We start from the raw sequence: 27,103 nt of genomic DNA on the forward strand, positions 1-27,103 counted from the left end.
TGATTTCTCAAAGCTATTATTTATTCTGTACAAGGTTCCACTGTACATTAGACATTCTTCTACTCTTGCTTACACAGTAAACAAGTGTACACTTGCCCTTGGGCTCAGGTTCACAGGTCTTCTCTGGAGAAGGGTGTCAGGCCAGTAAAACTCAGGATGTCTTTCTCTGATGCCTCCTCCTAGGAGCCTGGAACGTGCCAGGCTCCGCGGGGCACAAGCGGGGCCCAGCTGTGTGGGTGAACAGCTTTACTCTCTAGGACAGCACAGAGTTTTATCCAACTATGTAGGGCAAAATTGAGCCCACAGGAAAGAACCATACAACTGAGGCAAGATGTCCCCAAATACCTAGGCTCCAGCTCCCAGGGCAGGATTGGAGACCAACGCCAAGAAGAGCTGAGGGGTGGCCTGGGCATCCCTGAGAAACTCGGTCCAAAGGGCCTATTGTCTAGGAGGCTCTGAGAAGGGGGCGGGGGCAGGAAGGCCAGGGGGAAAGGGATGTTAAGAGAATAAATAAAAGGGAGAGAAGCTCTAGGGACGAGGGGCTTGTGCTATCCTTCAAACAGCTGGGGAGCAGACCAGGGGTGGGTTAGAGGACGTGGGCGGGAAGAACTTGATGCCCTGTCGGAAGGAATCTACCTGCTTTCTTCTTCGCCTCACTGCAATGCACGAGCCAGGGCTAAGGGCAGGATCCCTTTCCCGGGCGGGTTCGAACACAGCACTGGGCAAAAGGGAAGAGGCTGAGGGATATTTCAGGAGGGGCAGTTACCCCCTGGTCCCCAAATGCTATAAGGCACAATTCTTGGAGGCAACTAAATTCCATTCAAAACATTAAAAAACAAAAAAAACAAAAAAAACACCCAAACCCCCAAAACAGAAACTTGTTTTAGATCCCAGGTCTACTGTGGCTGTGCTTGGGGCCTGGCCAACGCCCACCTAGCACCACGGGGGGGCTAGCATTAGAAAAGTTGTACTTGGAAAACAATAAAAGGACCAGTGCAATGTCCCAGCTATGAAGAGGCCTGAAGGAGAGCACTCCAGTCTGAATACTTTAGTTATGGAAATTAAAAAAAAAAAAGTTGGGCTTTTTAAAAACCAAAATCAGCGTTTTCCAAAGATGTCCCTTCGTCTGTCCCCTGGAGTTAGCAGCGTGAAGAAGGCTCTTGGCTCAGGGCTCTGGACGGGCGAGCGGTGCGGGTGGAGATGGGCGCCGGCTCCTCCGCGGCGCGGGAGTCCAGGCGGCGATGCTCCCAGCGAGCTCCAGAGGGCGCTGTCCCCTCGGAGGCGCGGGCGCTGCGGCAGGAAGCGGCGCAGCGAGGGTCTTCTCCCCACAGACGCGGTTGTTTCTGACACATGGGAAGACCACAAGTTTACAAATGCAAACGGAGACGCCGAGGGCACGGGGCGACGCTGGCTCCACGTCCAGGCGATCTTCCCTGCCGGGCCACAGCTCAGGAACGCCCGGCTCCTTGCTCCAGACCCTGACCAGGCTGCATCCACTCCTGCTCGGCAGCTTCAGGTTTTTCTCTTGTCAGGTTTGTGTGTTGTTGTTGTTGTTTTGTTTTTGTCTTTTTAAAAAACTTAGGGAGCGGGGCCACCACGGGGAAGGGAGAAGGGACCTGGCTCCTGGCGCTACATTCGGGAGGGCGGGCTGGCCAGTTCGTAGAAGAGCAGGTAGGCGTCGCTGGTGCGCACTTGGCTGGAGGACATGGGAGTGACGCTGTGGAGAGAGCGGGGAGTCAGCCCGGAGGGGGCAGGATGCGGAGACCCCGCGCCGGCTTCTTTCCGTGCCCCCGAAGCCGGCCGGCCTGTCTTTCAGGGAGCCTCCCCACGGGCAGCGGCTTCGTGGCCTTAAACTTTCCCATCCATTCGCGGTGTAAGCCGTGCAGGGTGTGGGAGGGGGGGTGGGGGGAGGGTGGGGGAGTGGGGGGAGGGCGGGGGAGTGGGGGGAGGGCGGGGGAGTGGGGGGAGGGCGGGGGGAGGGTGGGGGAGTGGGGGGAGGGTGGGTGGGAGGAGAGTGGGTGGCTACAGCCAGGGGCTCCGGCCCTGCCCTGGCTCTCACCTGGAGTCGTTGAAAGTGTGCCACTCTCCTGTCCCTGGACTGCGACAGTAGGCTGTATAGTGGCCACCCATGGTGGTTCCGGAGTGATTGGACACAGCGTACAGGTTGTAAACAGCATGGTCTGAGGAGGAGGCAGCCGTCAAGCCCCCGAGGCCCCCCTGCCCCGACTTCCTCCCTCCAGCCTCTCCTTCTGGGTCTCTCAGCAGCTGGTGCTGGCAGCTCCCCTTCCTCCTGCTCTCCCTCCGGCCTTGCACACCTGCATCTTCATTCTGCCCTGCCTACTCAGAGATACTCACTGGTGTTTTCTGAGGCAAATTCTCTTAAGTCCAGGTCTCTTAGGGGGAAGTTCACAAATGTTGTGAGCTTGCTGGTTCGGATCCTGGATTCTGAGAACCGCTTCAGATCTGGCATTGACGTGACTCAAGGATAGTCAAACCAACGCAGAAGGGCAGACAACAAAAGGAAAGCCTACACGGTCCGTTTTTTCCGACTGTTCCCCTCACCTATGGGCCCCTTGTCATCAGTTACCCTTGAAAGTCATGTCCCAGCCCTGATGGATCTTAAGGATACGGAGCACCAAGATCTTTGGGAACCTCTGGATGGAGAACTTCTTTATACACCGTTTTCTGCCTCGGCAGCGACAGCATGTCTGAGAGACAAGACAAACAGAAAGAACTTGTGGGGGAAGTCAGTGGGCCCCAATCCAGTCACTCCTCAGCTGGATCTGCTGGTATCAGCCTCTTCCCAGTAGGTCCCACGGAAATTTGTTCTTGCTATTACCGAAGGGTGACTTACTGGCTTTTCATCTCCATCAAGCACATCCTCTTTGGTGAAGAGCCTCATGCAGTCCATTAATGTCACCTCAGGATAACCTCGCTGGGAAGGGGAAAAAAGCAAAGGTCAGAGGTCAATATGAAAGGACAGGAGAGGGAGTTCAACAAGGCGGGCAACTGGGGTGCATACCTTAGCAATGGGCAGTGAGAGGTCCCAGAAGGGGTCGAAGACTGTAGAACAGTAACCACAATCTGTACACGTCAGGGAGCTCTTTAGCTGCCCAACAAAGAGATCTGGGGAAGAGAAGGCCATGAGATGCTGAAATACAGGAAGTAGAGCATGGTCTTCTGCACAGCAGCTTTTATTTTTATTTTTTGAGATGGAGTTTTGCTCTGTCCCCCAGGCTGGAGTGCAGTGGTGCAATCTCGGCTCACAACAACCTCTGCCTCCTGGGTTCAGTGATTCTCCCGCCTCAGCCTCCCAAGTAGCTGGGATTACAGGTGCCCACCACCACGCCTGGCTAATTTTTGTATTTTTAGTAGAGATGGGGTTTTGCCATGTTGGCCAGGCTGGTCTTGAACTCCTGACCTCAGGTGATCTACCCGCCTTGGCCTCTCAAAATGTTGGGTTTACAGGCATGAGCCACCACGCCCGGCCTGCACAGCATCTTCTTTCTTGCTGTTCCTGCTTTGCTTTGTTGAACACCAGGCAGAAACAGGCTTCCCCGGGAGAGTGATTCTTGGGGCTTTTCATGCTCCACTCAGGCAAGAGCAGGCAACAGTGAAAATAGGCCTCTTCCCTTTCACGCGCTTACCCCCGATCCTACTGTCTTCCCGTTCTAGATATTTTCTCCACATCTGTCGGCCTTTCTCGTCATCACTAGGAACCAGAGAGAGACAACAATTGGGTCAAAGCTCAAAACTGAAGTTTAAGGGTCTGTCAATCTAGATCCTAAATCTTCAAAAGTAAATCAGATTATTCCCAAATCATTAACCCCAAAGTGGTGGGTAAAAATCTTGAGTTCACAGAAGTTTTGCTTCCCCACAGCATTCTCCTCTTACTTACGGAAGATGATCGAGGTTCTCAGGGTTGGACTTAGGTCTCAGTGTCACTCGGTTCACCTCATTATGGAGCCCATCCAGAAGAAAGCGAAGGAACTCCTGAGCGTCCTGCTGACTGAACCCAAAGGAAGGAGGGTGAGCAACACCTCTTGTCCTAAGAACCTGCTCCTACTGCCACCCACCTGAGAGGACATGTCTGCAAGGCCCTTACTTATAGCCAACAAAGCGCGGTGCGTATCTCTGGATCTGGGTCTTGAACTCAGATGGGCTCACCACATCATTGGGGGATGAAGTCCATATGGTCTGAATTAGTTTTGCAAACTCTATTGGAAGGAGAGAGTGTACAGGACAGCTGAGATATTTTCTATAAGAAACTCTGAAACTAGAATCCCAACAAAAAGCAAGCAGAGAAAGACAGACAGGATAGGAGTGTCTAAGACACAACACCTAGAACAGCCCCAGGGGAGTGGAGGAGCATCTGGGGGTAGGTAGGGGCACGTGACAGAGGGCCCCTCACCTTCCATGAGGGCTGTGTGTGCATTGCTGCCGTGGTGCAGGTCCCGCATGTAGAGCCTCTGGAGGCAGTAATCTCTCAACTCCCGAGTGTTGCTCAGGCACTGCAGAATTGAGTTCATGAAGCACTGCAAGAGATGACCAGGCTATCAGTGGGGAGACGAGAGTCCCGTCTTTACCTGTGTTACTTACTATCAGAGGCTCTCTGGTTCATCTACCTAGAATCCTTTCATAGGAGGCTATCCTTTCATAGCCTCAAGTTCCTCTTTTCATAAGTGAAAGGGGTGAAGTGAGGCAAACCCCCACTCCAGGCATAGGTGACATAATTGGTTATTTACTATAGAGGTGCACAAAAGGGCATGGATGTGACAGACAGAAGTGTGTGGGAAGTGATGGGCATCCTTTAGGGGAATGATCCAGGAGAGGAGCAGGCTGATGGGTAAAAGGGCAACTCCCTTTTAGCAGTGCTTCCTGCTGGGGGTGGGTAAAGCACAGCCCAGCAATTCTGTGAAACACCAGCCAGGAAGGGCAAGTGCCAACTGGCTGAACGGGTAGGGAGTCAGCCACAACCAGGAGGGGACTCTGGTTATATGGCTCCTGTCAGGATAGTAGGGGGTGGGCCTGGGGAAGAAGCAGCCCAGGAAGAACTCACCGTGTTCCCAAGGTTTCGAAGACCAGCCAGACCCTGGGCACTCTTAGAATTCTGTAAGCAAAGAACATATGGCAATAAGGTGGAAGCAAAGATGCTAGGCCTGTGCTGGGCTCTCTCGTGCAATTTTCTAACCAGCTAGAGCCACAGGCAGCAGGCCACACATAATAGTCTTTCTTCAACTTTACCCATCTATATACTTTGTAGGAAAGAGGATTGAGGAATGCCTGTTATTTTCTTTCTTTTCTTTTTTTTTTGAGATGGAATCTCATGCTGTCACCCAGGCTGGAGTGCAGTGGTACGATCTTAGCTCACTGCAACCTCCACCTCGTGGGTTCAAGCGATTTTTCTGCCTCAGCCTCCTGAGTAGCTGGAACTACAGGTGTGTGCCACGATGCCCGGGTAATTTTTTGTATTTTTAGTAGAGACAGGGTTTCGTCATGTTGGCCAGGCTGGTCTTGAACTCCTGACCTCAGGTGATCCACCCGCTTCGGCTTCCCAAAGTGCTGGGATTACAGGCGTGAGCCACCGCGCCCTGCCTAAATGCCTGTTATTTTCAACAACCAACAAAAATATTCTTCAGGGCTTTACTTTATTGAGTGTGTATTGACTATGCATCTCCCTACCCCCCATCTTTATGTTATTCTCCATTCTCTGCTACAGTGGAGACTAGGAATTCATATATTTGGTACATATTGACTCCTTACTATAAGAAATTTTGAGTCACAAATCCAGGTGCTATCTCAAATGACCTATATTTGTACTCCTAGAAGTCCAATATATAAAGTAGCTCTCATAATAGACACTTTGAGGAGGTTTTGAAAAGTTAAACAACAAAACACCTTGAGTTTCGATCTTCAGTTGGGAAAAACTCAAGTAAGCCTGCCATTGCCAGAGACAGGTGGAATTCCTTCCAGCTGAGCTCAGCTCCTAAGGGCTGATTAAAGGCTGGGAGAATCCTCCCTGCCTGGCTCAGGTTTCAACATCCTGACTGGCCACTGGCTGGGAATCCTGGAGATGGCAGATTGGGCCCGCAGAGGCAAGGGCCTGGCTGAAATTGCCACTCTTGCTGTTGGCCCTATACCGGAGGCGGGTGAGGGGGGTTGGAGAGAGAACGGGTGCTGGATCGAGGACTCTGAGCTTATTTGTCAAGGTCTCTTGGCTAATCCTGGGCATATCTCCAAGGAGTCAGAAAACCTTCAGGCTCAAAGGGTTAAAGGAACAGTTTGCAGATGAGTCTGCCACCCACTCTCTCAGGGAGGGGACTGGGAGCAGGCAACTCTGGAGCAACACTGGGGCATGTGTGGGGCCAGCTCAGCCCTGATCAGAACAGGAGCCTGAAATAACTCAGCTAAAATTACTCATGCCGTGTGCTGACAGCCTATGAGGCTGTCAGCAGCTCAAAGCCCATGAGGTTGTCAGCTTGCGGGGAGGGGGGTGGGTGGGGGAGGAGCAGGCTGAAGGAGGGCTTTTCTCAAGAACTGCCTTACCGATCCCACAAGTAAGAGGATCCCTTCCTGGCCAGCTGTCACGGCTAGCACTAACAGGTAGGGAAGAAAAATATACCCAGAAAAGAGACCCAGTTTAAACCTGCAGCTAGAGAGAAAGGCCAATTGGCAGCAGGTGGGATATAAGCATCCTTAGAGAACTTGGCTAGGGCTGGCAGTATATGGCCCCACACGACATCTGAATCTGACTAACTGACAGTCAGCAAGAGGGCCACAACAGAGATAATTCCCTGGGACAAAGACCTTCTCAGCATTTTCCAGAATTGGTGAAACGCTGCAAAAGTCTCCATGTTGCCCACTCGGAACTAAATGTTAAAGCTTGCCCACAACAGAATACCCACCCTTACGTCTATTTTTGGCAGTGCTTTATTAGTTCTTAGCCCCTGTGCCTCAGATGACATCTGTCTAAACAGGCTGCAGGGGAAAGCATTCTACCACTGGTGACCGTGTCAATGTTCACCAAAGCAGGCCCTCAGCTGAGACAACAGTCACTCAGCGCTAATGGGGGTGGGGAAATGGGAAAACGGAGTCATCTGTCTACAGAAGCACTCCTGTGGTGTTTTAAGATGTTGACACTTAATTCTGACCCAGCAATGAGGGGCAAGAAGGACACTTCATCACCCACGATTACTATTCTTGAGGATCTAACCCCTCTATTGGCCTGGGGGGTGGGGAGATGGGAGAAGCTCCTTTAAGGCATCGTTAGGACCCTTGGTTGTTATGTTTTAGGGTGGGGGTTGATGCCTTTGTCTAAAATTTCCTCAGCTCAAAACCACATGCCAATTTCTAGGTGCTCTGTGTAGAAGGCGGGTGGATAACAGGAGTGGGGGCGACAGAGGAGGGGGAGCAGGGCTGCTCTATGCCCAGCCAGATATTCTTCTGCCAAGAATAGGAAATCAGGAGCTCCAGGGAAAGTCAGCACTTTTCATTTCAGAGGGGAACAAAATGTGCCCAGAATGACCTTTCTTACAGGACAAACAATCCTACCTCAGGGTCGACAGGGAGAAAGGGGCTAGAACTGTGGAAGGTGGGAGACCCTGCACAGCCAACCTCTTTAGGTGAAAGCCAGAGAAGGAAATGACCCCAGGTGTTATGATGGGACACATGTGCAAAGAGTTGAGAAAGTTTGGACCCAGTCTTCCTTCCACTCAGCCATCAGCAAACCTAGTTTTGACTCAGTAGCAAGCACTGTTGCAGGGAGCAGATGGCACCTCCACCATCAGCAAATAGACAGCTTTCACCTCTAGAGGAGAGGAGCGGGGGCTCAGGAGAGCCCTGCCTGGGTTAATGCAGAGGTAGCATCTGGGCACCCTTCCGTAGGAGAGGCCGAGGTTTGTGTCTTCACACCTAAGACCCCAATCAAGGGCTTTCCCGCCTACCTCACCTGTGTGGTGAGGGTCGCCCCAAGTCCTGGCTGCAGCTAGGAAGCCTGGTGTGGCCCTGGCACGGGGCAGGGCACGCACTGCCAGCACGGGAGCTGGTGCCTGTTACATAAGACCTGTCAAGCTCGGGCCCCTTCTCCCTTCCCCAGGCGGGCAGCGCCCAGCCTCGGCCCCGGCATTCCCCTGGGGGCTGCTTCTGCGGAGGGACCCGCTGCCTGCTGCATAAATGGAGAGGACGGAAAGAAGGGGAAGTTGCCCTCTGTCACCTGTCCGCACCTCCTCTGCCCTTCACAGGGTCAAAGGACCCCGGTCACTAACCCTTGGGAAAGAACCCTTGGTGGACAGTGAAGGGGAGGCGGCCCCTTTCTGCCCAGCCTTCCTCGCCGGGGTTTGGCCTCAGAGCAGTACCCCGGCCGGGTCCAGCGTGCTGCCCTCGCACACCGATCGAGACCCAGTCAAGGTTATGCTTTCCTGCACCTGTCCTGATAGGTGCTAGGAATTGAGAGGCCAAGAGCCACCACCTGGTGCCGGGGCCACCGAGAGGGAGGGGGCAAGGGGGACTTCCTCGGACCTCCACCCGGGGAGGGGACCACGAGTAAGCGTGCGATCACCTGGGGAGGGGGCATTCCTTGCCAGGAGACCCTGGGAAAGGAGGGGTGGGGGCTGGGAAGAATCCGTCCCCTCACCTAGGGGCGCGTGGCGGGCAGAGGCCAGGGAGAAGGCGGGACCCCAGGCCTTCGGCGCGGGGGTCCCGGAAAAGGGCCCGCGTACCTTGGCTTTGTTGAGCAGGAGCCCCACGAAGGTGGAGAGCAGCAGGGACGGGGAGAGAGGGGAGCGCGGCCGCAGCTCCTTGGCGAGGGCGGGAAAGGGGGCGGCGGGGGGCTCCTCGGGCAGGGTCACGGTGTACGAGGTGCGCATGCTGGGGGGCGGGCGGCGGGCTTTGGCCCTCGCTTAACGTTGGCAGCGGGGGCGCGGGGGGAGTCCCCGCGCGGTGACACAGTCCGGACGCCGAGGCCGGCGAGACCGCCACAGGACAGCGTCCGCGGCGCCCGGAGGTAACCGTTACCGCGGGGCCCGAACGCGCGCTCCTCCGCCTCAACCTCCCCGGCGTGCGCCGCCAACCGCCCGGGTCCCGGCTCTCGCGCTCCGGCCGACTGGCTGCCCCGCCGGCGCCTCGGGCCCGGCGACGTCAGCGTTGGGGCGGGGCCAGACCCTCAGCCCCGCCCCACCTCGCCTCCATTCCGCCCCCGGCGCCGGCACGCGGACCTGAACGAGGCGGCAAGGTCGGTTCTACCCCGCCGGGCCTTCCCCGCGCTCCCCGGCGCCCCCAGCCCGCTGACCCCCGGCCAGGCAGGCCCGCGGGGGAGGCAGGACCGGAGCCCGGAGGCCCTGGCCGGTCTCGGGGTTGATGCTCAGCTCAGGATAAGTGATCTTTGGGGCCCGCAGAGGACGTCTCCCCAAGACCCAGTGTCAACCGGGTGAGCTTCCCCCAAGGCACCATTACACTTCCTAACTCTTGAGGGGGCTGCAAAACATTTTGAGAGCGTGATGAAAGCTCTTCTGTCTTCAGGGCGAAATACGTATATGCACAAACTTTTGTCTAGAGTTCCGGGGGTACTCAGGCCCTCGTGAAGCCCCAAATTCATGCAGTCTGTGGAGGTCAATGGGCCCAGGTTAAGAAGATGGACCTTCACGGCCTAGGGGCTGAGCTGCCCTCCTCAAAACAGTCCTGTTTGGCTTCTTTCAAGAGAGGCAGTGCTCATATTTTATAAGGTCCAATAGGTCACCTTCTCATTTGGCTCCTGAAAAGAACCTTTTCTGGTCTCTTCTAACCAATTACCCAGCTCCAGCTCTCCCATTCTCAAATTTGACTTGTTTTGGGGAGCTGGGGAGAAAGCAATACAATAGTGGGAAAATAGGCGCTCAGCTGGCATGGGGCGAGTGTTCTACTCTGGCCTTAAGCGCAGCCATGCTGTAAGATCAGGGGTCTTTAGGTTTCGTTTCTGATGCCCCACCCCTCCACCTAACAGGGAAGCTCACGAATCTGCCTAGAGAAAGTATCTTGTTTGGAGCTTGCTGGCTATTTTTAGCCAGTATTTTTAGCATTTAAAAATACTCCAAGAGGCAGCAGTGTATGCTGTTACTCATCTGTGGGCTCCTTCTGTTCCTTCTGGTGTGCTCATCCCCACATGTACACGCACACATGACCGCAGCTACATGGGGACTGTGTCCAGGACACATGTATGGCGGTACCCTAGGCCACCGACAAAGCAGCAATTTCATGCCAATGAGAGAGGGATGGGGACAGTTGCCCCCTCCCCTGTGTGCCAGCAGTGTGGTGGGAGAAGGGGGCAGGAGACAGGAACCACAGGCAGTCTGCTTGTGATCAGTGAGAGTGGGCATGTGAGGAGTGGCGATCTCTACAGTCACTGTCCTCACCCAGACTCTGACTGAACCTGGACCCCGGACAAACTGCAGCAGCCTTTCTCCAAGCCTCCTTTCCAGCCAAACGCTTTCAAGCCAGCCCTACACCATCTGAAGCAATATTTGCATCTGATCTCATCACTCTTCTGTCCTGAAACAACTAGAGCACCTGCCCTTGCATCCAGCCCCGAAACCTCAGATAGCCTTTCTCTAAGGCTGTTTCAGATAGCCTTTCTCTAAGGCTGTTTCAGATAGCCTTTCTCTAAGGCTGTTTGTCCACAGGCCCACCACCCTCAGTCTTCTCTGACCACTGCTGTCAGCCAGCCTGTGCTTATCCTCTGCTGAAAAACCAAAACTGCCACTCAGTAAATACTTATTAGATCCCAGGCACTGGGTTAAGGATTTTATATATATTATCCCAGTTAATTTCTATAACATCATGCTGTAGTAACTATTACCTCTATTTTATTTGTTTTTTTTTTTTTTTTTTTTTGAGACGGAGTCTCGCTCTGTTGCCCAGGCTGGAGTGCAGTGGCTCAATCTCGGCTCACTGCAACCTCCGCCTCCCGGGTTCAAACAATTGTCCTGCCTCAGCTTCCCGAGTAGCTGGGATTACAGGTGCACACCATCATGCCCGGCTAATTTTTGTATTTTTAGTAGTTTCACCTTGTTGGCCAAGCTGGTCATGAACTCCTGACCTCAAGTGACGTGCCCACCTCAGCCTCCCAAAGTGCTGAGATTACAGGCATGAACCACCACGCCCGGCCTATTACCTCTATTTTATAGGTGAAGGACCTTAAGCCTAGAGAGGTCAAATGACTTTCCAGGACTGCAAAGTTAATAAATGACAATGTGGGGCTTTGTCTTACAGCAAAACCCACGCTTGTAACAGGAAATTCTGGGAGGTACTTCCTGCTCTCTGCCAATTACCTACTTGTAAATTCTGCCTAAAATTTGCATCTTCCAAAAGCCTTCCCTATTAACTCCACCCATCTCTAAACTCTCCATTACTGCATATCCTCAGTCTATGCGCATTCAGTTTGCATGGTGTTAATTTATCTTAATATGTTTATCTTTGTTTTATAAGTGTTTCGAAGAGTCCTATAAATGGTCTTAGATTGTGTGTGGCTTGTCATGGTTTTGCCAGCACACTGAAACCTCCTCAAGGGCAGGGTTGTGGGTTCTCTTAGTGGGTTCTTAATAAATGGTGTTGATCTTGTCTCTAAAGAGGGCCAGACCAGCCTCTGCTAGGAATCCTGGGAGTCCCACTAAGCCTCAGAGGGTGGGGTGTGAGTCTGGTTTTGCATGTTGAACACATGTGCTGCTGGGCTTGGGGGAACCTGCCCAAGAGGTGCTCACCCCCTATAGCATTTGGCCTGTTTCCCCATTACTTAGACACAGTGATGTAAGCACTCCCACCCAGGACATCTGGGTGTTCTGCCAGCTTGCTCTCCCTCTTCCCTGGGATTTAGGAGGTTAGAGGGGTTGCTAGGAGCAGGGAGGGCCAGATGCAGAAAGCTTTAGCGTGGGAGCACTTTGAGAAGTCTGGGGTGGGGGGAAAGAATTCACACAGGGTGCAGTCTAGTCAAGCAGGTCTGACTGCTGCAGGACATGGCCACAAAGGACCTTGGCTCATCTCTCGGCCAGCCAGGTCTCTGTGAGATCCTTTCTCTTCAGTGCCATTCTTGGAGTGGGATGGATACAAAGGATAGAGGCTTCTGGCATCTGAATCTGGCTCTGGCTCAGTGACTCTCTGTGCTTCAAATACACAAAGCTAATCTGAGCTGGGCTCATTCCTGCATCCTGACTGCTGTTCCTCAGAACCTGGGCTTGGCCTGCTTCCCCTATAGGATAAGTAATTTTTGTCACCTTAAATCCTTCCTGGCATGAGATGGAGTGATATAAATGAAAGTTAGGGCTAGCTCTACGAGGGCAGGGACTGAGAGTATCCTGCTTCTCTCAGATCTGCGTGGGCAGCTTAGGCCAGGGTTTGGTGACACTGCTGGGGCTAAGGCAGATGTCTTAAAGCCTGGCTCCCAGCATGTGCCTGCGATTACCACCACAAATGGACAGACCGGTGGCCTGATTGATTGATGGATGAAAAGGTAGGGGCTCTGAGTCCTTGTTAGGGGTTGGGCTTTTGCCCCACAGTGCACCTTGGGGAGAGAGGGTCAGCCCATCCTCCCCACTCTCTGTAGGAAGGTCTGCTTCCCTGCATGACGTGGACCCCAAGAGGCCAAAAGCTCTGCGCTCCTTTGAGCCCAGGCAGTCTGGCCTGAACCAGCTGGATTCCAGAGGCCCACACACCTCCTTCTTTTGCATATGTCTCCGTCTGGGGCGCTAGTTTTATGTATGTATTGAGGTGAGAGAGTACAAGGGGCCACGTGTGCAGCTTTGGGCTCTGAACATGATGTTCATTTCTGCAGCTGGTGGTCAGTGGAGCGGCTCCCCCAGGGGCAAGGAACATTTTGCCAGGCTTGGATTAACTTCTGCATTGCTGAGCCCCACCCCAGCACCACATTAACTCATGAAGACATCCTGGAGTGGGGGTGGAGGAGGAGGCGGGAGGATGGTGCTGGGCACCGATTGAGAAATTGAGCCTGGATAAGGCAGCACCAAGGCTAACAGCCAGGATACAGCCCACAGCCGGTCTGCAAGGGATGGAGACATCAGTATCTTGCTGATTCTAGTCACAAACCGCAAACCCACTGCCCTTTCCTTCGCAGCAGCTAGTACAGCTCCTGGCCAAGGGGCCCCTCTGGCTTAAGGTCCTTTAGTGACCTTCTCATGCTGCCAACACAGATTCATGACCTCAGGAAGTTCAACCTCCTCAGGGTGGCTGAGTGATCCCGGGGTGGGAGTAGGTGAGGACAGACCCCAGGATCTCAGGCTGCCAAGCTGGACAAACAAGAAAGCAGGGATACAGGCCAGTGTGACTGCGTGAACGGAGCGAGAACGCGAGGGACGAGAGGCGAGTTGTACTTCTCACCTAGGAGCTCCAGGACAGCCCCTGCTATCCGCAATTTGTTCTCTTTGGAGTAACCTCCGCTCACTGCAGGGCGGCATTCAAGTCCAAAGTCCCACCCGAGGGAAAAATCACATGACCTCAGCTTATATAATCTCCCTGTCACTGAACAGCTGGAACCCAAGGCTTCGGAAGATGAGTCAGCAGCCCCAGTGGCAAATAGGACCCAGGTATTCAGTTTCCCAGACCTTTGCTCCTAGAAACAGGTCCTAGAGCAGAGGGCAAGAGTGTGGAAGACACTGGGTGGGTGAGAATAGGCTGGGCCAGACTCTGAGCCTCGGCCCTGGCTCTGCATCCGAGTTGCAGGTGCCCAGCTTGCTGACTGTGCTCTGGAGGGCCCTGGGCCAACCCCTGGCCCTTCCTGGGGAGAGGAGAGGGTGGCCTGGGCAGGGCGGGGCAAGGGCTGGGCAGAGGCCAGCGGGCAGAATGCCAGGGCTAGGGAGGAGCAGCTGGAGGGGTGGAGTGGAGGGGGATTAGGGAGGATTGTAGGGGTTAAAGCGCAGCCCTGGCAGGGCTCAGTGGGAACAGCTTGTCCTTCCATAGACCCCGGGAACAGGAGAGGTGGGGCGGAGTGGGGAGATGACAGGGTTGGGATTGGGGCTCCTGGCTCTCTGCAGGGCTGAGCCACCTGAGCTGGCTTGGAGTCCCCACTGGGGGTAGTGAACGCTTTTCTTCCACCATCACTGTTCCTCCTCTCTGTCTGCATTTTAAGTAGAAGGTGGAGTCTCAGGGGAGGCCCTCATTATACAAGTGCTGAGCTGCGCCCCCCTGGCCTGGCATTTTGTTGGTGCTTACACAAGCATGGGGAGAGGATCATTCTGAATTTATGTGGTGCCCCCTGCCACCCCCTGCCAGCTCTGTACTCATGCTCAGCTGAGTCTGTGATATTCAAAGTTAGTGTTGCCTGTTACTGTTAATGAGGGAAAGAAGTCTGGCTAGAACTGTTCTCCCTGGTCACAGCCTGCTGTTGACCTCCCTTAATGAATGCCAGCTGTAGCTCCAGTCAGCTACCCTGAGAACCCCCTGGGACACAAGATGTACTTTTTTTAACCTCTGTTTCTCCCATGGGGTTGGTGGGGGGGGGCTTCCTACTCTAGTCAGCTGCCAAATGCCCCCTTTCTATGATCTCTTTTCCCCCCTTAAGTTTAAATGACCTCTTCCGCAGCATTTTATTGATTTCACATTCTTCCACCTTCATTATTTGCTTTGAGCCTCATGGCATGCTTGTGAAGTGGGCAGGGCAGGCGTGATTGTTCCCTTTTACAGTCTAGGAAATACAGCCCAGCTGATAGGTGTCCAAGGTTAGAGAGGCCAACTGTTCCTTCCACTGGTCACGAGCAGCCCATCCCAGCCTCAGATGACCTCTCCCTTTCCGTCCACCTGTGACACTCAAGAACACTCAGGGCTGCCTCCCGTTGTACCTATTTAAGAACTTATTTCTCGGCCAGGTGTGGTGGCTCATGCCTGTAATCTCAGCGCTTTGGGAGGCCGAGGCGGGTGGATCACCTGAGGTCAGTTTGAGACCAGCCTGGCCAACATGGTGAAACCCTATCTCTACTAAAAATACAAAATTAGCCTGGTGTGGTGGTGCATGCCTGTAGTCCTAGCTACTTGGGAGGCTGACACAGGAGAATCACTTGAACCCGGGAGGTGGAGGTTGCAGTGAGCCGAGATCGCACCACTGCATTCCAGCCTGAGTGAGACAGAGCGAGACTCCATCTCCAAAAAAACAAAACAAACTTATTTCCCTAAGTGAATTGTGAAGGCACTGAGGGCAGGGACTGTTGCTCGCACACATCTCTTGCCTCCCAAAGCACCGGAAGCGTACAAGGAGGACTAACATTTACTAAGCAACATGCCAGGCACTTTCACATACGTTATCTTTTCATTCCTCAAGTACTCTATGAAGTGGGAACTATGATCACTCGTTTTACAGAGGAGGACACAGGTTCAGAAGCTAAGGGACCTATCTGAGGTCACACTGCTAGTAAGCTGAGCACCACAAATGAGTGCCTCAAAAGGCAAGATCCCCAGATGGAGATCTAGAAAGAAACGGGACCCAGTTTTAGAAAGAAGTGGTCCAGGCCCCACGAGCAGGGTTGTTCTCACCTCAGCAAGACACGCTGTGCTCCAGGAAACGAGGATAAGAGGGGTGGAGAGATCAGGTCGAGGTTAAATAAAGGTCTTGTACTATTGACGCTGGAGAGGCCTCTGCTGGTTGGCAGTGTCTTCTGGGGCATGAGCTCAGAATGAAACACTAGCTCAACTGCAGGGCATTCCCGGCTAAAGTGCCTTATGAGTTGCTTCTGGATGAGGGTGGCTGAGTTTGTCCCAGGGCAATCTGCCACTTCTTTGAGGTCCTCTCTCAAAATTCCCTTCACCTTGGCCCTGGAGCCGGGGGGAGGAGCCAGGGTTGTCCCTTCTGGAGAGGTGGAGGGCGGCAGACTCCCAGGAGGGTTGGGCCATGCCTGTGTGGGGAGAAGGCAGATTCCCAGTGGAACCTGACCCCCAGTAAAGGGGAATACTGCTCTCATGATTGGGGCTGAGGGTGGGTCTGTAGTTTAGTCTGTGGTGAGGTTTTCCATTTCAGCATGCCTAGAGATCACCCAAAGAGCTTGTGGAAAGAGCAGCTTCCCAGGCCCCATCCCGAGAGAGTTTGCTTCAGTGGGTTTGGATGAATCATTAAACCCTGCAGTGACTCTGACACAGGCAGTCTGCAGACCCCACTTTAAGGAGCACTGCTGACCATGAAACAACCTTTCTCTTCTGAGCAAGGGGAGGGAGCCCCGCAGAGGCTTCTAGGACCCAAGCCCCTCCGAGGAGAGCCATATTCTAATTGCCCTGGGGTTGAACAGCACCAGCCGAGTCCAAGGGAATCCTGCTCCACTCCAAGCCCAGCACGCGGCACCCTGAGAGCTGATACTTCCCCGCCAGGCCAGCTCTGTTGTGACACATCTCTCTTCTCCACTCCTTTCTACAGTGGATCCAGCCCTGCCTTGTCAAGTTCTGAATGTTCTGGGAGGCACCAGCATTTCTATCTCCTGTGCCACTTCACAGATGGCACAACAAAGCCAAGACTCCCTAAGTCATATTATCAAAGCTGCTCTCTCAAGACCTTTAGTTATGCAAGCTTCAAGGTCCTGCCCCTATTCCTGAACCCCTGCTGCATTTGTCTGGATCAGCCCTCCAAGCAGCATTTCTTGTTGTGGCACGCTGTTGTTTTCAAAATGTACTTGTTCTAGGAGTAGGGAGGGGTACATAAGGTAATGGAGGAGACACAGCACCCAGCCCTTCTGCCCATATGCTTGTCTGTCCATCTGTCCACCTGCCACCTACCCATGTATCCACCCACCCACCTATCCACCCACCCACCACCCACCCATCCATCCATCCATTCATCCATGCAATCAGCAGGTCAGCCCCCATTGTGGGAGGCACGTGGCAGGGGATCTAGAGATAGGATTTCTTTTTCCTTCTCTGAGAGCTTGCCACCTAATGGGCACACTAATAACTACAGAAAAGGCAGATGTCATCAGTGCCCCAAGAGAGGCTTGTGCAGGGATTAGTTGCGAGCGAGGCCATGCCAGCCCTTGGTCAGTCTCCAGCAGAGCCTCTTCCCTCATTCCAGCTGAGGCAGGGTTGGAATAGAGATATTGGATTGTCTCAAGCCCTAGATAAAAATTTCTCCCCTACTTTCTCCAAAGCCATATGATAAGCATTGCTGTCTGATACCCTGGTCCTGAGTATGCCAGTGTCACTCAGAGGAGAGTCCCTCTTCCCCTGATGTCTTATGTCCAAATGTAAAGCCAGGCCTTGGGGCTAGGGAATAAAGCCTGCACAAGACGGGTGATGCAACCACAGCAAGGAGGCCCTCCTGCCACAGGGTGCACTGGTGGTCTGGGGCCCCCCGCATCTAGCCCAGGTTGGGGCAAGGCCTGCAGGAGACACTGGCATGTCACATAGAAAAGGAGAAGGTGAGAAGAGTGGTTCATTGGGCGCAGCAGAGCATTCCTGAGAACACTGCTGGACTATCCTCGAGTGCACGGGCCCTGAGTGGGCTTTCTAGGCAGAGTGGGAAGGCCCCTCCCCTCGGCACAGAGCCCTAGGGGCACCAGATGTGCCAGGATGACTTCTCTTGTTTGTCTCCACCAGGAGCAGCCACCGGCTGCCATCAATCATCAGTCAGGTTGGGAGTCGAGCCCTCAGCCTGGCTGTTCTCCATCAGTGGCTGCCTCCCCAGCCCATCCCCGGTCCCCAAGGGTAAACTCACCATGCCGTCTCTCCCCGGGGAGCTGGAGCGGCTGGGCCCAGGGGCCTGACCCTTTCCCTTCTCCCACAGTGTGTAGCGGCCAATGGGTCGGTAGGTTGGGCTGAGGATTTCAGGGACTCGTGAGGGAGGGGCCTGGGAGGGCACCTGAGATGCACTGCCCTTGCGACCATAGTTCTCCAGGTAGTCGACCAGGTACTCAGGGCGGCTGGCTGCCTGATAGAGCCCCTGCAGGGTGCAGAGCTCCTTGCGCGTCCGGGCCAGCATGGGGCTGCGGCCCAGGTTCCCGGGGTCTATGCGGTAGCTATCTGAGGTCCGGAGGCTGGAGAAATCCCGGGCCAGGTCTGATTGGCTGTCCGACTTCTGGGTTAGGGTCACCCCCTGGTCATAGGGATTCACGGGCAGGTAGCTGAGGCAGTTGTTGGTCACTCCATGAGGGAATCCGCTGCCCCCGCTGAGGCCACTGCCTGAAGGCCGCTCAGTACCCCGGGTCTGGCTCTCTGCCCGCTTACCACCCCCAGTGATGTCGGGTCTCAGCAGGGGGCGGCCCCGGTCATAGTCCAGGAGGGAGGAGGGGCCATAGGTACGGGGACGGGTGAGGAAGCTGCTGGTGGGGACCGGCTTGAAACCAAGTTTGTCCTTCTCCAGTAAGGAGGCAGCCAGGTTGGCCCCATAGGAGGAGGGGGTGTAGGCACCATAGCCCGACTTGGCATAGTGGGCATCTGTGTAGCGGGCCGATTCTGTGTAGCGCTTCAGGGTGGAGGAGAGCTGGGACATCCTTCCGGGCGGCACTCAGTGGGGACTGGGAGCCTCATGGGCTGAAAGACAAGGAGAGTAGTTGTCAGAGGGCCCTGCCAGGTGTCGGGCTTCCACAGACCCGCTCCTTATCCCCAGCTGGGCCAGAACCTCAGAGCTCCCAGTCCATTTCCACAAGAGGCAGGCTGGCTGCTGAGAAACACACATGCACGCAGGTGTGCACAGGGGCTTGCTTGCACCTGTGTGCTCACACCTTGGTGAGAGTGCGAGGGATGAGGTGGCTTTTATATGCCACACGGGGAGTCAGCGCATCATGGCCATTCAGAGACTCAAACACGCAAGCAGGGGCTACCCGACCTCCACAGCCCACCAAGCCGTGCAGTCTTCCAGCTCAAGTCCCATTGCCTCAGCATCTGCAGAAACTCTTGAGCTGGGGGGATGCCACCGACCCCTGGGTTGAGAATGCTGGATATTTCAGGAGTTAAGACCACTTCTGTCCCTTCTGACTTATGTGATGAGCAGGTGTCTTTTTGGAATCCTAGACTCTCTGTGCTGGAATGACCTGAAGATAATTTGGTCAGATCCCCTGTGAGGCCAAGGAGGCTCAGGGGAGGAAGTAATGGGGTGTGGGTGGGCTGGGGAGGTCGTGAGTGAGCATGCAACAATGAGGGGCCAGAACGTGGTCTCCAGACCCTTTCCCCAGACACCAGCACCTGCTGCGTGGTCCCACAGTGAGGGACACTCACTTCACTGAGCTAAGCTTCTGTTCTAAGTGGAGTTAGGGCCCTGTGGTCTCCCAAGAGTTCCTCTACCAACACAGGCTTCTTCTACCAACACGGATCTCAAATTGGTCCTGGCGATGCTTGTGCAAAGGTGGCCCCCTACAGTCCCAAATCTTGCACTGCAGGTGGCATTCCCAGTCCTTCCCTGCTCCAGTCCTGCAGCTGGGGAGGGTCTAGTGAAGGAACACAGACACTGCTGAATGTGGAGCTTTGAGAGCCCCAGAGGATCATGAATTTTAATCTATCTGTTATACAGATGGGAAAAGTGATGCTTATTTGCCCCCAGCCACACACCAGCAGAGCCAGGACTGGAATCCAGGTCTTTAAAATCCTGGCCAGTGTTCTTTCCACTTAACCTTGAGTTACCACCCCCGCGTCAGATTTAGGGTCAGTTGGGGACCCCCAGAGGCCTTCCATCACCGTAAACGTGCAGCCTGTATCCAATGGAGCTGGAGTGGCAGAGGAGCAAGTAGGGTCAGACGCCTTTCCCTGAGGGCATCAGGGGCTCTTGGGGGGCTTTCTAGGGGGACGGAAGCAGAGCCATCCAGGACTCTCAGAGTCGTGGGACTTGCCCTGTCATGGACTAGCTGGGTGATTTTGCACTAGTCATGTAACCTCTCTGAGCCCCAACTTCCTCATCTGTAAATGAGTAAAACCATCATCCTCATAATTCCTACCTCACAGGGCTGTTGTGAGGAATAAATGAGATAACAACACGTGAAGGGCTCCACAATGACAGTGGTTACCATCTCCTCCCCCAGCTACTGCGAGGCAGCATGGCTCCGCCCTCTGAAGGTCTATGATAATATCAGGGCTGGCTGTCTCCCAGCCTGGCCAGCCTCTGACCTCAGCTTGGGATGCCAGGCCTCCCCCTGCAGCCCCCAGCGAGAGAAGCAGGCAGTGGGCAGACATCTGGCCACTCAGCAGACACTGGCTGGGCAACCCAGCCCATTAGGGCAGAGAGGAGCTGGTGCCAAACCCCAAATGCGAGGGCTTGGCAGAAAGCTCTAGAATCCCAGTCCACACAAGGCTTTGGGGTAGGTACAGGGGTGAGAGATGAGCAGGTGGCTTCCACATAGGCCCGGAACAGCATTCCTTGACCCTGCCTGAGAACTCCAGCAGTTTTCAGTCCAGGCTGACATCAGAATGGCCTGGTCCATCTTACTGTCTACCCTTTTGCCACCTGGCCCAGGGGGCCCCTGGCCCTTCATGTACACTCCTTTGCTCACTGTGCCCAGCACAACTTTCACCCCTTTCTAGGAAAAGGTAACTGGGGGATGATGTCACACAGCATTAGAGGGAAACCGCAGGGGGAGAGACAGACAGAGGCACAGGGTGGGGGTGGGGGCCCAGTCCTGCTCTATTTTGCTTTGGAGAACTCCATCAATAATGCAAAGTCAAAGAGACTCCAGGTCTCAGGAGCTGGGCTCTGGGACACCAGGCAGCCAATCAGATACAACCCCCCCCAACAAGGGTATGAGCTCATGGCTCCTCCCCACAGCTCTCCCTCCCCCTCCCCCACAGTAAGGCTCTCAGGGAATTGGTATTCTGCAGGCAGCGCCCCAAGCCTGTGACATCCCTTGGCCCTGCTGATGACGCAGAAGTGCTGGGGCCAAACAAGGTCCAGAGGACAGGGACAGAGAGCTCTGAAAGGCTTTGGAGTCGGAGGTGGGGCCACATCTCTGGCCCACAGATTCCCAGGAGGGCTCCCAAATCCCCACTCTCCCTCCCATCTGGCAGGTGATTGCCAGACCCGTCTGCCTGCTCCCAGCAGCCTTCCCATCACTAATACTCTGTGGAAGCTGCCTCTCGGCTCTGACATCTGGCTACAGTTCCCGTGCCTGGGGAGAGGGTTCCTACTGGGGCCGGGGCCTTCCACATGTCTCTCCCCTCCCGCAACCCCCAGTTTCACTCTCAAAGGTCCTAGCACCTTCCAGGTGAAAGCGCAGCCTGGGTTGGTGCCCCTTGGTATTACCTGCACAGCTGTCCCTGGAGGCCACAGGATGCACTATGGGCAGGAGAGCGGGCTGGGGCCCTGGCCGGAGTCTCGCTGCGCAAGACAGGGACAGGACGGGCACTCACATGGCTGCGAGTCTCCCTGTTGCCACAGGAACAGCCTGAACTGAATGGCCCTTTCATGGGGCAGTGGGAGGCAAGCCGATTGGCTGGGATCCCCCATACCCCTCCCTGCCCAGTGCGGGGGGCCCCTGCTGCCCAGCTCCTTTCACTGTTTACCCAGAGCTGGCAAGTACAGGCACGCAGCTCCAGGCAGCGCCTCCCCAGGTGTCTGCCACCTTGGACAATGGGGGTAGTCCCCTGCCCAGCTTCTCCTCCTGGCCATCTTCACTGAGGTGTCCTGACCCTTCTTTCTCTGTCAGAGATTCCTGTCGCTTTGCTCAGTTTCCCTCTCCTGGGAGGTGCAGCAGAGTTCCTCTGCACAGAGGCACTGGGCTTCCTGTCAGGACATCTGAGCCAAGCAGCTGTCACCCCAGCCGGCTGGTGCTGATCACCTCTGAACCAGGCCCCAGGCATATTGAGAACTTCACATGCAGCTTCTGAGTCCGTCTTCTCTGCAGTCTCACATCAGCTCTCATCGGCCTTTGCCATGTGACGCATTCTTCTAGATGTGCTTCATACACAGAGCACCCCAAAAAGTCTTGGTGCAGGTTTAAGCTGGGATTCTTTCAGACATAAATGTCTCCAACTTACACACCTCTTTGGACAGATTAAATTATTTAAATTAAAATTAAAAAACATTCACAATTAATATACAAGAAATTTAAATATGGAAACTTTCAAACGAAGTTCTTAGCATTCGTATTTCTGAAGTTATTAAAGCTTAAAACTGCACTAAGGCTTGGGACACAGTGTATTAACTCACTGAATCCTCCCGACTCCTTTAAGCGGTAGGTGCTGTTATCATGTCCATTTGCAGATGAGGAAATTGGCGATGCTGGGAGTGATGTGGATTTCCCAAAGTCACACTGGGAGCAGTGGCAGAGCTGGGCTGGACTCGTGCTCTGTCTGCTATATCTGGCCTGAAGCCCAGACCCCTGCTTCACTCTTCCCTGGCGCTCCATGGGACGGGTCAGGACTGGGACCTGTGGGTGGGGTTTGAGGGAAGGACCACCACAGGATCCAGGTGTCCGCCATCCAGCAACAGCATGGGGTGTACAGACTCCGGCAGGAGCAGCCCTCTGGATTTTCCACTGCAGGTGAATGAAAGCGAAGCCAGGCGCAACTCGAGCCCCAGAACAATACTGATCGGCTGTGAGATGGTCCAGGAAGCCTCCATTTCACCCACTGTGCCAAGCCCCTGCGTGTCCCCTGGCACCAGCATCTACCCCAGCTCGGGGCCTTGGGTCCCTGGCCTGGTTATAGCAAGTCCCTAGCCTCCTACCCTGGCTGCAGCTTGGCCCACTCCTCAAGGTACCCATGCTGGGTGAGTCAGAGGTTAAAATGAACCCCGTCCCCCTGGGGCAGCCAACCCCTTTACTTTAGCCACTGTCATTTCCTGTTGCTCATGTGAAGGGCTCCCTAACCTGCCCAGCCAGGGGAGGGACTTGCTCCCCAGGAATTCCAGGTGCTCCTGCCCCTGGGGGCAGGGGATGGGTGATGCCCCACATCCCAGTAACCTTCATGGCTTCTCTCTGCCCAGATCTGCTTGGCTTTCTGGGGTGAAAGCCTGCTTTGCTACTGGGGCCTGGATAGAGAACCTCTAGCTGAGTTTCAGAAGCATGCCTAAACAGGGTTAAGTCTCTTCCCTCCTACTCAGGTGCCCAGAAAAGGTGAGTGGGGAGTCCCAGGCAGTCCCGCCAGGTGGTTGGGAGCCTCCACAGTGGTGACCTCAGAGCTTCCTAAAGCCACTTGCTAACAGCATCAGAATGTGCTGACCTTGAAGGACAAGGCGGGTGAGAGAGGGCCCTGTATCCTTCCATCTGCATTCCGACCCTGCCTCCCAGGTGCTCGGGTCACCTGCTGCACTATCTGGGCACAAGTGTCTGGTCCTGGAGGATGGGATGAGGAAATCCTGGCAGGTGTAGAGGACATGGGTAGAGTAGGGGATCGGGGGGCGGGGGCATATTTATGCTCAAACAGTCCTTGAACTCTGCCTACTCCTCTCAGGCCCCAGGGCCTGGGCTGGCCCCCTCCCCTCCAGCCTGTCACTAGGCTCTATCAGGGGCTAGCACCCGCTGATCCACCAGCCTAATCCTCTTGCCTGCCCTGGCAGAGGGTCATCCAAGGGAATTTGGATCCATTTCTCTTTCTTGTGCTCCCAGTAGTTACCCAAGAGCTGGGGGAGGGGAGGAGGTAAGATAAAGAGACTGGAGATAAGGCAAGAATCCTGACTGGTGGAGAAGAAGTGGATGGGCCCACGGGAGTTTCTATAGGGTGCTCCTTGATTTGGGGTGTGAGTGGGTGGGGATCTCTACACTTCCAAGACAAGGCAAAGAAATGGGCCTCCAGGCAGTATTTGGATCCTTAAATTCTCTTTTCCAAGCACCTCTGCCCAGGTACTCTCCTGGTGCCCACTCCCCAGGGGAGATCTCCGGTCTCTTTCCTTCTCCTCTAGGGCCTCATCTTTCCTCTGTTCTCAGCCTCCAGAGGAGCCTTTGGTCTTGCCCCTGACACCCACCAGGCCCAGTGGGGTGGCCTCTCACATGCTCTCCCAGATTCACTGATGTCTTTCCTCTAGGTAGAGTCCCAGAGAAGCTCAGATACCAAAGGGGCAGCTACTGACCTGTGTCCAGGGGCACTGGATGGGAGCTGGGGGCTTCTCCTTCCCCAGCAGGGCAGGGAATGCAGTGGAAAGCCCAGAAGCTGGAGCCTGACTCTGGGCTGGGTAATCCGGAGCTCAGGTTACTGGCTCCGATATATATAGTATCTTATCTGACCTCGCAGACTCGCAGAGATGGCGAGTGCAACTCACTTGCATTCCAAGCCCCGGGAGAATTAAAGGGGCAGTGGCGTGCCCACCTTGAGGGGCTGCCCTTTCGGGCCATTGCCAGCCAAGGACGTCTGTGAGGACTCTTTGAAGGGGGGCATTTTGAAGGGGAACAATTGGGAGATTCAAGAGGAAAGAGGACTGAAAGGAGCACAGAGGGGTGGAGGTGGAACTTGAGACAAAAATACGGAGAAAGTGGATTTTCCGGAGCAGTCAGTCACAGAATTAGAGAACAGGAAGAAGCTATACAGTTAGCCCCACTCTTAATTTTGAGATAGAGTAGACCTAGAGAAAGAAAGCAGCTTGCTCAAGGGCATATCCAGATAGTGAGAAGCAGAAAGGGGACTAGTACTCAGGTTTCAGTCCAATATTCTTTTCTAATGGACTTCTAGGCCTGGGCTTGGAGGCTAGTTCTTTCCCTTATTGGCTCTGAAATAGTGGATAAGTCACTTAAGTTCTCTGAACCTTAGCTATTCAATCTGCAAAACAAGAATAATAATAATAATGGTCTATCTCAGTTGTGAGGATTAAATAAAATATTTGTAAATTTCATGGCCCATAGTAAGAGTTCAATAAACAATGATGATTATTTTGAATACTTCCACTTATTATTATAATTAGTGGTATTATTAGTAATAGTGCCTTACCAGGTGAACCTTCCTAGGGAGAAAAGGAAGGTTACTCCTGGGGAAGTGTTCCTTTCTTTTTTTTTTTTTTATTTGAGACGGAGTCTCCCTCTGTCGCCCAGGCTGCAGTGCAGTGGCGCGATCTTGGCTCACTGCAAGCTCCGCATCCTGGGTTCACGCCATTCTCCTGCCTCAGCCTCCCGAGTAGCTGGGACTACAGGTGCCCGCCACCACGCCCGGCTAATTTTTTTGTAATTTTAGTAGAGACGGGGTTTCACTGTGTTAGCCAGGATGGTCTCGATCTCCTGACCTCGTGATCCACCCGCCTTGGCCTCCCAAAGTGCTGGGATTACTGCACTTTGAGCCACTGCTCCTGGCCGGAAGTGTGCCTTTCTAACGCCAGAGAACAGTCCCATGGTTTTCTGAACTGACCATGTCCCATAACTGGGAAGGGCAAACAAGGCTTGCCATCTTCCTAGATGTCCAGTCCACCAAGCAGAGAAAGGCCAAGCCCATCTGGGCTCCTTCCCCCTTTGCCTAGAAAAATACGGCAAGCGCAGCTTCCCCCAGGCCACCAGGAGAATGCTTGGCCCCTCTGGGGTGGTTCCACTCTACCTGTGGGAGGGCTCAGGATTCCAGGGCCACGGAGCCGGGCTGGGCAGGGTCACAAGAGGAAGGAACTGGGTTCTTAGCCTCTCCGGACTTGGTGCACTTGTCTGCTCCCAGGACGTTTCTCGATGGCTCTCCCCGAGGACTGGGAGTACCCAGCCTGGTGCCTCCACCCTGTCTTAGCACAGGCTACTGACTCAGCCCAGGTCCTGATGATGCACTTCAGAGGACGCCCTCATTCCAGTCCTCATTCTGACTCCAGTCTGACATGCATCTACAACATCAAAGGAGGGGGCCTGCCTCGACCTTAGCCCAATCAGCTCTCCTTTCCTCTGCTTTACGGGGGTCCATCTGGGGGATGTTCTCATGTCCATTCCAGGGGAGGTGAGCAGCCCTTACCACTACCTCCAGCTCAGTCCCATTCTAAAGGCAGCCAGGTCAGGAGGTAGGATGTTCACTCTTCAGGGAAGGGCTAGAATGGGTTGGCTAGGGCTTCCCTTGACTGTTGAGAAGTTGCTCTCTTCGGAGCACCGCGTGCCTGCTTCTGGTTTGGGACTGGTGAGAACTTCAAAGCTGCCTCTTTCTGGTTTGGGATTGGTGGAAAATCTCCCCTTCCGCTTAATTGTTGCCCACCCCCCGCCCCTATCCTCCTTTAACAAACTGACCAGATACAGCCCGGGGAGCTTTAAGAGCAGCGAGTGAGCTGCACGCACACGTGGGGAGGGGGTTTGTCAGTGTCGCTCTCGGGCCACATACCACCGATATACACAGGGCACAGCGGGGAGGACCCGCCAAAGCAGCATTTCCTTAGAATACACTGATCAGCACACAGTTGGCTCTTCCGGGCGCCCTGGGCTGTCAGCAGGCAGCCCTCACACAACTGGCAGACACAGCTGGAGCGTCCCTGCACAGCCGGCTCTCTCCCTATATTTCTAGTGTCCACTCTGCCCAGGCTGTCGTGGACACCTTACTTTCTGAGCTCCAAACCGGCACTGATCCCCGAATCCCCCCTCCCGGATCCCCGACAGGTGGCACGTACCCTCCTCTTCTTGGAGGATAGACGAGTCGAACCGGGCACAAGCATGGAGCTGCGGGTGAGTCCCGGCTGGCGCTGGCGCTGGCGCGCCGCAGTGAGCACCAGCTGACGCAGAGGGCTCCCCGGCCTCGGCTCCTGCCTGCCTCTCTCCCACCTCCGCCGGGGGCAGAAGGGACCTCCCCGGGAAATCGGCGCCACCCAGCGGGCAGCCGCCTCATCGCGCCTGGGCCGGCAGAGCCACACCCCGCGTCTCGCGTCACTGAGTCGCGTCACGGCTATTGGCTTGTTCCTGTTGTGGCGTCATTAGAGCCCGGCCCGGCTGGGGTCTCCCAGGCGACCGATATACACAGAGAACCACGTGGAGGAAAAGCACGCGAGTTTGGAGGGGGTGGAGCAGGAACAGAGGTGGACTGGAATGTCACACGACGGGGCAGCTGGAAGGTATTGGGAAAGAAGAGGGGTCATGGGAGAAGGCTCGGAACTTGAGCCCTGGGGCGTATCAACTTTCAGTTTTTAGGGAAGGCTAAACGTCCCCCACTCCCCTTCTCACCGGGCTGGGGGAGGTCCTGTTCCTCAGCCTCTTCGCTTTTTCTCTGCTGTCAAAGATACTCTCCGCTCATTTTACTTTCATGGGACCAGTGATTAGTGATGAGTGCCTGAGTGGGTAAACGGAGGCACTGAGTCAAT

General features: G+C 54.7%; 1 protein-coding gene, 1 long non-coding RNA gene and 1 pseudogene across 5 annotated transcripts; 2 read left to right on the plus strand and 1 right to left on the minus strand.

The window, feature by feature from the left end:
• Positions 1 to 26,696, minus strand: USP2 (ubiquitin specific peptidase 2). Of its 4 annotated transcripts, XM_054438536.2 has the most exons (14): positions 26,420 to 26,669; positions 25,387 to 25,654; positions 17,666 to 18,480; positions 5,060 to 5,110; positions 4,412 to 4,535; positions 4,106 to 4,217; positions 3,899 to 4,009; positions 3,648 to 3,712; positions 3,023 to 3,126; positions 2,855 to 2,935; positions 2,630 to 2,708; positions 2,356 to 2,463; positions 2,060 to 2,180; positions 1 to 1,717 (listed from the first exon to the last, which is right to left on the minus strand). In XM_054438536.2, exons 3-14 carry the CDS (start codon positions 18,437 to 18,439, stop codon positions 1,630 to 1,632), a joined length of 1,818 nt encoding a protein of 605 aa, XP_054294511.1. In that variant the 5' UTR covers positions 18,440 to 18,480; positions 25,387 to 25,654; positions 26,420 to 26,669; the 3' UTR covers positions 1 to 1,629. The 4 variants fall into 4 exon arrangements, with proteins under 4 accessions (XP_054294511.1, XP_054294510.1, XP_054294512.1 ...); XM_054438535.2 differs by lacking the exon at positions 25,387 to 25,654 and having other exon boundaries at positions 26,420 to 26,696; XM_054438537.2 differs by lacking the exons at positions 25,387 to 25,654; positions 26,420 to 26,669 and adding an exon at positions 23,942 to 24,028.
• Positions 9,208 to 16,494, plus strand: LOC129007504 (uncharacterized). The gene is made up of 3 exons (XR_008492334.2): positions 9,208 to 9,424; positions 12,797 to 13,565; positions 16,376 to 16,494. It is a non-coding gene; the product is annotated as an uncharacterized LOC129007504 (long non-coding RNA).
• Positions 25,858 to 27,103, plus strand: part of LOC129008750 (hippocampus abundant transcript-like protein 1) — a 25,021-nt pseudogene continuing 23,775 nt past the window's right edge.

Source organism: Pongo pygmaeus, chromosome 9, assembly GCF_028885625.2.
Source record: "Pongo pygmaeus isolate AG05252 chromosome 9, NHGRI_mPonPyg2-v2.0_pri, whole genome shotgun sequence".
Taxonomy (NCBI): Eukaryota; Metazoa; Chordata; class Mammalia; order Primates; family Hominidae; genus Pongo; species Pongo pygmaeus.